Source organism: Artemia franciscana, chromosome 11 (genome assembly GCF_032884065.1).
Source record: "Artemia franciscana chromosome 11, ASM3288406v1, whole genome shotgun sequence".
Classification (NCBI taxonomy): Eukaryota; Metazoa; Arthropoda; class Branchiopoda; order Anostraca; family Artemiidae; genus Artemia; species Artemia franciscana.
The window spans coordinates 30,784,874-30,794,279 of NC_088873.1; the positions used below are offsets into that span (position 1 = coordinate 30,784,874).

At 36.0% G+C, this 9,406-nt stretch overlaps 1 protein-coding gene across 1 annotated transcript in view; it reads right to left on the minus strand.

Annotated features, from left to right (window-relative positions):
* LOC136033377 (uncharacterized) overlaps positions 1-9,406 on the minus strand; it is an 82,029-nt gene extending 72,623 nt beyond the window's left edge. Inside the window, exons 1-2 of the mRNA XM_065714163.1 lie at positions 8,945-9,406; positions 1,516-1,671 (exon numbers count right to left, since the gene is read on the minus strand). Coding sequence (XP_065570235.1) covers positions 1,516-1,671; positions 8,945-9,059 — 271 coding nt within the window. The 5' untranslated portion in view covers positions 9,060-9,406. The remainder of the gene's footprint in view (positions 1-1,515; positions 1,672-8,944) is intronic.

Genomic DNA, 9,406 nt, shown 5'->3' on the forward strand with positions numbered 1-9,406 from the left:
GGGACACAGGGAATATACCGGGAACCTCAAAGAGAAATTACAGACTGGGACAACCGGACACAAATCACGACCGGGACACAGGGAATATAAATGACGACCGGGACACAGGGACACAACTACAACGGGGACGCCGGGGCACAGGCGGGATATATAAATGACGACCGGGATACAGGGATTGTTTGAATAGAAATTACAGACCGGGACACCGGGACACAAATGACGACCGGGACACAGGGAATATAAATGACGACCGGGACACTCAAAGAGAAATTACAAACTGGGACACCGGGACACAAATGACGACCGGGACACAAGGAATATAAATGACGACCGGGACACAGGGACACATCATTAGAATAATGAGGTATAGATCTGAATACGGATTGTTTTTCCCATGGACAATTATATGTTGCATGTTCAAGAGTCAGTAAACCTGACAATCTATTTATACGCACAGACAATGGGACAGCGAAGAATGTTGTATATTCGCATGTTTTACGTAGTTAAAAACATATATTTATATCTATCTCTATTCACAGGTGGGACACAGGGACAAAACTACAATGGCGCGTAACTAATATGGCGCGTAACGACTTACGCGCGCGGGGGGGCTTGGGGGGGCTTGGGGGGGGGGAGGCGCGAAGCGCCACCCCAACAGCCAGTATATATATATATATATATATATATATATATATATATATATATATATATATATATATATATATTGTATATACATATTATATATTTTCTCTTGTTATTTATGTATTATGGAGGATACGTATTTAGTTTCTTTTTTTTTGGTCGTTTTGTTAATTTCGTTTGCTTTTTCTTTTCTCCGTAGGGTTATCTTTGTGGGCTATTAATAAATGATGAATTAGATGAATGCGAAAGATGAGCGGCGGTCTATACTGTTTTTGTAAATATTTCTAGTTATCAATTCAGCTTTACTTCGTCTGTTCTACTGATCTGTTAGTCTATTTTATTATACTGTTTTTCTTTGTTATATTAGCTTTATGGTGCTTGCCATTGTTGAGTTACGTGTACTTTTGTTTTTGCTTTGTTTATGAATTCTTTCTCTGTACTCCACTGTTTATACTTTTGTATATTTGTGGGTAACAAATATGATTATTATATATATATATATATATATATATATATATATATATATATATATATATATATATATATATATATATATATATATATATATATATATATATATATATATATATATATATATATCATATTTTTAACAAGAACATATCTGGAAAATGTATTAGAAATGATGAGGGGTTGTTGGAGGGTGCTAGAGTGGCAGTAATAGCGTGCCATGGTGGTGAGAATTTACGAAAATATGACACTTTATATATATATATATATATATATATATATATATATATATATATATATATATATATATATATATCAAGTTCTGATTTTTCAGTGGTCGTTAAAGAGTATTTACTTATCTTGTATTTTTTTTTTTCGTTCATGCTACCAATATAGTGTACTTACAGACACAGCAAACACCAAATCCAGAAGCACATGTGCCATATGCGGTACCTCCGCCTGTCGAACACTCTGCACTGCTTAAACAAGTACCATTGTATAACGGATTAGTGGATACACATTCATTATTAGGAAACCGGATAATTGAGAAGACAGAAAGAACTGAAAAGATTAAATTTTAAGCCTCCATTGCATAATTTAGAAAGATATTCAACAGAATACTCTTTCAAATATTGTAGTTTGGATCCTTTTTTTAAATTTTTACTCGATCTTTAAAAGACATGCCATTTAAAACTCATGAACTTGCCCGAAACAAAAATCTTACACAGAATGAAAAGTATGACTTGACTAATAGATACCATATGCATAGTATAATCAAGCCCAAAACCCAGAAGTAGACAACCCTTTGTTGGTCATAATAATGCGAGAAAAATTAGATTGGGAAGCCAGTATCCCCATTTAATCTTATTCAGTATACCATAAAAACTCTGAGATGAGTTCATTAATGTTATCAGCAACAAAATTTCAATTTTCCATGCCTCAGTTTTTTTCCAGTGTCTTTTTTCAGTCTGAAAAACACATATGCAGTGAAAATATGTCCAAAAGCATGAAATAAGATCATGAACATGTAAGGAAATGTCATACAGTTCCATTCATTAGGCTATTCATTTTTATCCATTTATGAGATATACTGAAAAACATAATTTTTAGCTTTAAATGGCTTCTTTGTGCTTCTACGTTTTAAGCAGAATATAAAACTTTGTGCTTATAGATCAACCACAGTGTTTGCAAAGTGCTTTGTAGATTTTTTTTTGCGAACGTCGAGGGTATTGTAACTACAATAAAAAAACAGTAATCAATAAGGAAATAGTCCATAGCGTTTTATTTCATTTCATTATATTCAAAAACACAACACCTTTTTTTTAGAACAGATATTTTTTTAAACCCATAGTTTTTAATATTTTTTTTTAATTGTGATGTTTCAAGCAATAACCAATTATTTGCACTAGCTATTACTGATGGAAAAATTCTGATCATATTTTCAAGCTTTTTTTTAAATTTTCTTTTGTATATTTATTATTTTCGACTTCTTTTTGTCTAATCTAAGACTGAATAGTCTTTAGTTTTCACTTGAACAAAATTTGTCTTATCTAAGATTCAAACCTAAGTTACTATGATCACAAGCAAGCTTTCTAACCACTGCATAATCAGGTTTTGTGTATTGGTACTGGTTTTATACTTTTTGGTGTGTCCGATCACCCGCTTACATTTAATAATCCATAAGAGACAGTTCCCGAGAGGGGGAATTTTAATGTTATATTATTAGAATGGCATCAGAAGTACATATGCGTAAAAAATTAGAATTAACTGAACATTGGTTGAAAAATAGCTCACAAGTTTAGCGAGTCTATGAGACCAAAATAGAGACAAGTTGGTCTCAGTTGCTAACGGTCTGGTAAGTGAGTTGTTGAAACATGCTGGTTGCAATGCTAGAAACTAGAACGATATTGCAAAACCGGTGAAAATCAAGAATTTGATTCTTTTAAAGGGTAAGTACCTCGTGATCTGAGAAAAACTTTAATTAATACATATTATAAGAAAGGTGACAAGAGTAAGTGGTAAAGTCTTGAGAATTTTAAAAAAGCTTCCTATTCTTACTAAACGGCCCTTATATTTCAGGAGTCGTTCTTAAAAAATTGTGATAAAAAGCCAAAATTTAGCGTAAAGATCGAGGTATTGAGGAAGGGGCAACCCCTTCATATACGAAATAATTTCTCTTCGTTTTGAATTTTAATGTTGCTCCTTACTTTCAGCTGAAAAACTTGTTTTTTATGTAATTTCTGATCGCTTTTCAAAGAATGCTGGTGAATCTGGCTCACCCTCCATGAAAAATTCCTTCCCCTCACCAGAAAATCCTCCATGGTTAGTACCTACCACGTAAAATACCCGCCCACCATAAAACTTCTTGCGGACGTTTCAGCCTGAAAAAATTCTCTTTAGCATACTTTGGATTGCAACAGAATTTAATTTCTAATTGTTTTTCCAAATCTCTCCAAAAATTATCCCCTTCGTGGTAATTTTTCCCTGTGAACCTAAAGCCGCTGAAAAATTCCCCCGAGCAATTACCTCTTAACATATCCAAGGGAAAAATTAGTTACCAAAGAGAAAGTAAGACCTCTAAAAGAGACCTCATTGTTAATGGAATTGACGAAGTCTTTAGTTTATACTTTAACCTTTATAGTTATATCTTATCTAAACATAAAGAAAGAAAACAATCAAAAATGGAGCTTTTAAAGGCCAAATAAAAATACTGAAGAAAACACAGCAAGCGAATATTTTGAGAAAACAACCGCCTCTCTTTTTACAAAATAACATGACCAAGGGAAAAAACAAAAACCAAAAAACCAGTGCCGAAAGTGAAACAAAACCAATAAAAAAAAAAACGCCAAAAAATAAAAATTTTTTTGTTCATGCTGAAGAAGAGAGGCGGTTGTTCTCTCGAAATATTCACTTTCTGTGTTTTCTTTAGTATTTTCATTTGGCCTTTAAAAACCCCCCGTTTTTTAGCCATTAGGTTAGTTAAACATCCCCCAAAACAAGCTTCATGAATTTAATTTCACACTTGAAACTGTTCCTAAGATATTGACGATATGCCCTTTTGACAACCTGCATCGAGATGTCAGGTTGTCATCCGTACAATATAAATTTTCAGAAATATTCTCTGAAAATTTCACCTTCATAACCCTTAGGTATATCTGTAATAATAGTTACAGCAGTAATATAATTACTCGACCTAGCACAATTAGCCATTGCTATGGTATTGTCGATTTACTCTTTTGATAACCTATATATTCATATACTTCTTTAAATTTTCATCTTAATGCTCTTAACCTTACAAGTAGTTGCGATAGATGTAGTAGTTGGAGCAATAATAATAGTAGTAGCAGAACTAGTTAATGTTGCAGTAGCAGTAATATTAGTACTAGTGTTTGTATATTGCTTTTGGTCAATTGTTCTTCCCCTTTAAGTATTCTCTGAGAGTACCAACTTAATACACAAATTAATTCTCAAGAGACACTATTTTGACAAATGCTCATGGTGTCTTCTTTAGTTCAAGTTTGCCATCAATATTCTCTCAAATTTTACCTTCATAGAATTAGCCTTAATAGTACTAACATCGCAGTAGTTTCAGTGATAGTAGAAGTAGTTGCAGTGTTAGTGTTGTATTAGTAGTAGTGGTAGTAGCAATAGCAGATGTATTAATAGCGATAGTAGCATGTACATATTTCTTTTTGGTCAGTTGAACATCGCTTTCATGATGCCCCGGAAGTTTCACCTTGACAAGGTAAACCGTTCCAAAAAAAAATTGAAATGCGCTTCTAACACCCTTTTGACGCCCTTTTCACCTTAATACTCTAAGCCTTACAAGTTGTTGCAATTGAAATAGTAGTGTTAGTGTTAGTAGTAATATGCAAGTATTACCTTTTCGAAAATTGATCTTTCCCTTCAAGTATTCCCCGAAAGTTTCAACTTAATACCCAAATCAATTCTTGAGAAACGCTCTTTTGACAATGTGCATTTGCTATATGTCTTTGATTTAGTTCAAAATCTCCCTCAATATTCTATCAACTTTTCACCTTCATCCCCAGGGCATAACTTAAAGCCCTTGCCCTTGGACTCTGGAGGGTTCCCTGGAGGCATTGTTATATATTCTTTGTACTGTTTTAAACAAAATTGTAATCGCATAATTTCAATCAGATGCGTTTTACCTCTAAAGCTTATGCAACCATTCCTTCACTAAGAGCCTTTAATTCCCCAGGGGCATTACTTACAACCCTCACCCTCAGGCTCTGATGGTTTGTATCAACCCCAAAGCCTTGCTATATGATCATTGGACTATTTTGAATAAAACGACTGTCTCAAAATTCCTATTGGATGCCTTTCAGAAAAACCGGACGTGTTTGTGTGTGGGGGCTCTGAATCCTTTGACTTTTAAAAAGGGCACTAGAACTTCTGATTACCAATCTACTGAGTCCTCTCCAAAACATATACGACCACCCTTTCTATAAGAAGCTTGTATATCCCAAGGACATAACTTGAAACCCTTGTCCTGAGGGGGGGTTGTCTTCCTCACATACGTAATTTCCGGACCCTTCAACTATGATGAGCAAAATAGTTTTCTCCAAATTTTGATAGGGTTGTTAAGGGAAATGATGTGTGTGGAGAGGGGGGGGGGGCTGGTTTCTCTCAAATCGCTTTGACTCTTAAAAAGAACGCTTTAACTTCCAGTTTCAAATCAAACAATCCTGGGCACTGGGGGGGGGATGGTGTCAACCCTTGAGGTATTTGTGTTCTTAGACATATTTTGAGCAAAATCGCTGTCTCAAAGAAGCGGGGGGAATAAGCTGTCATACATCACTTTTAACTCTTAAAAGGGAACTAGAACTACCGATTTTCAACCAAGTGATTCCTCCTCTAAAGTTTATAGAGCATTCCCTTCCATAAAAACCTTAAATGCCCCCGGGATACAATTTATAATCCTTGACCCCACGCTCTGGGGGTAGGTTTCAACCCCAAAAGCCTTTTTATATCATATTTGGACTATTTCGAATAAAATTGCTATCTAAAAATTTCTATTAGATGCAATTCGGGACAATACGACGTGTGTGAGTGGGTGGGAAGGGAAGTGTAGCTATCCACCGATCACTTTGACTCTTAAAAAGGCCACTAGCGCTTCCGATTACCAATCCAATCAGCCCCCTCCAAAGTTTATACGACCAAGTTCTTTCTACAAACCCTATATTGCCCCCAAAGTATACCATGGAACCCTTGCCCTGAGGGTTGGGGGAGTTCAACTTCAAAGACATAATTTCCGGACCTTTCAACTACGTTGAACAAAATGGATATTCCAAAAATTTGATTGAAAGTGTTTGGGGAAATGACAGGCGCAGGTGGAGGCATTTATCCTCCAATAGCTTTTGACTAATAGAGAGGAAACTAGTCCTCTCAATTTCCAATCGAATGAGCCGTTTTTGAAGTTTCTACGACAACACTTTCCGTGAAAACCTTATATGCCCAAGGATATAACTTAAAACCGTTGCCCTGATAAGCAATTTATAATAAGGGGGGAGGGCTGTCATCCTCAGAGACACAATTTTTGGACCTTTCAACTGCGTTGAATAAAATGGCTATATCTAAATTTTGATTGGAAGTGTTTAGGGAAATCACGGCCGCGGGTGGGGGGCGTTAACCCTCTGATCAGTTTCGACCATTAAAAAGGGCACTAGTCCTCTCAATTTCCAGTCGAATGAGCCCTGTTTGAAGTTTCCGCGACAACACTTCCTATACAAACTTTAAATACCCATAGGGAATAACTTACAACCCTTGGCCCTGAAGTCTGTGGGGGAAGGTCATCATCAAAGACATTGTTTTCGGACCTTTCAACTACGCTGAAAAAAATGGCTTTCTCAAAGTTTCGATTGGATGTGTTTGGGGAAATGGTGGGCGTGAGAGGGGATTAGTTGCCCTTCAATTACTTTCGACTATTAAAAAGCGTAATAGTCCTTTCACTTTCAAATGGAATGAGCCCTGGTCTGAACAAAGAAAAAATAAATAAGACATTGTGCCAACATCGGTCTTTACTTAGGCAGCGCTTCTGCGCTGCCTATGAAACAATATATCTATGTTTTACAAAAATCCCATATTTTCTATTTGCCCATATTTCTATTAGATGTAATTCGGGACAATATGACGTGTTTGTGTGGGGGGGGGAGTGTAGCTGTCCTCCGATCACTTCGACTCTTAAAAAGGCCACTAGAGCTTCTGATTACCAATCTAATGAGCCCCCTCCATAGTTTTTGCGACCAGGTTCTCTCTACAAACCGATATGCCCCCAAAGCATAGCTTAGAGCCCTTGCCCTGAGGGCTGGGGGGTTCAACCTCAAAGGCATAATCTCCGGACCTTTCAACTACGTTGAACAAAATGGAAATCTCAAAATTTTGATTGGAAGTATTTGGGGAAGTGATAGGCGTAGGGGGAGGCATTTATCCTCCAATAACTTTCAACTAATAAAGAGGAAACTAGTCCTCTCAATTTCCAATTGAACGAGCCCTTTTTGAAGTTTCTACGACATCAATTTCTATAAGAACCTTATATGCCTAAGGATATAGTTTATAACCGTTGCCCTGAGACGTAATATATAATGGGGGGCGGTCATCCTCAAAGACATAAACTTCGGAACTTTCAACTACGTTGAGCAAAATGGCTATATCTAAATTTTGATCGGAAGTGTTTGGGAAAATTACGGCCGCGGGTGGGAGGGGGGTGGGTTGTTAACGCTCTGATCAGTTTCGACTATTAAAAAGGTCACTAGTCCTCTCACTTTCCAGTCGAATGGCCCTTTTTGAAGTTTCTGCGACAACACTTTCTATTAAAACTTTAAATACCCCTAGGAAATAACTTACAACCCTTGGCTAAAAAAATAATACATTGTGCCAACATCGGTCTTTACTTAGGCAGCGCTATTACGCTGCCTAAGTATTTATCCTCCAATCACTTTCGACTAATTAAGAGGAAACTAGTCCTCTTAATTTCCAATCGAATGAGCCCTTTTTGAAGTTTCTACGACAACACTTTCAATAAAAATCTTATATGTCCAAGGATATAACTTATAACCGTTTCCCTGAGACATAATTTATAACGTGGGGGGAGGGAGCTGTCATCCTCAAAGACATAAATTTTTGACCTCTCAACTACGTTGAATAAAATGGCTATATCTAAATTTTGATCGGAAGTGTTTGGGGAAATTACGCCCACGGGTGGGGGCGTTAACCCTCTGATCAGTTTTGACAATTGAAAAGGGCACTAGTAATCTCAATTTCTAGTTGAATGAGACCTTTTTGAAGTTTCTGCGAAAACACTTTCTATTAAAACCTTAAATGCCCCTAGGAAACAAATTACAACCCTTGACCATGAGGTCTCTAGGGGAAGGTCATGATCAAAGACACAATTTATGCACCTTTCAACTACGCTGAACAAAATGACTGTCTCAAAATTTTGATTGGATATGTTTGGGGAAATGGTGGGCGTGAGAGGGGATTAGTTGCCCTCCAATTACTGTCAACTATTAAAAAGCGTACTAGTCCTTTCAATTTCAAATGGAATGAGCCCTGGTCTGAACAAAAAAAAATAATAATGCACTGTGACAACATCGGTCTTTACTTAGGCAGCACTATTGCGCTGCCTATGAAACAGTATTTCTATTTTTTACAAAAAGGCCATATTTTTGACCACAGAATAGCAATAAAAAACTTATTCCCATATTGGTTTGAAATACGAATTAAGTGGACTGACTACTTTGTACGTGTTCTAAATTTCTAGTCTCCGCAATGAAATTGCGCCCTAAACTCTTTCAGCAAAAAATTAATGACTTACATTTTCCGTTTCTTCCACTTAGTGTATTCCTTTTTTCATCCGTGATTTTAAGTCCAAATGCTAAATGTAAAATTAAAAAAACAATAAACAAAGTTAAATATGTTTCTTTAATCATTTTTTGAGATATTGTATAAATGAATGTGGCATAGGTTTCTCACTGGCATAAAAATGTCACGGTTCTTGATATTATTTGCCTAATATTATTACTTATTGTCGAGTCAATTATGCGTATACAGCTCTAATCAATTAAATGATAAGATCCTAATGAAGCGTAAATAGCTCTACTACATTGAGGTCACTACCCGTTTATTAGAACTCGGTAATTTTTTTTTTCGTAGATTGTTTTTTTTTATTATTATTGTTATTTGGTGACGAGAGAAAGTATAACTCGCTTGAAAATGCCTGGTCGGTTGTATTTGGAATTTGTTATTTCCTATAACTGTCATGTTCTCCAATAGAACG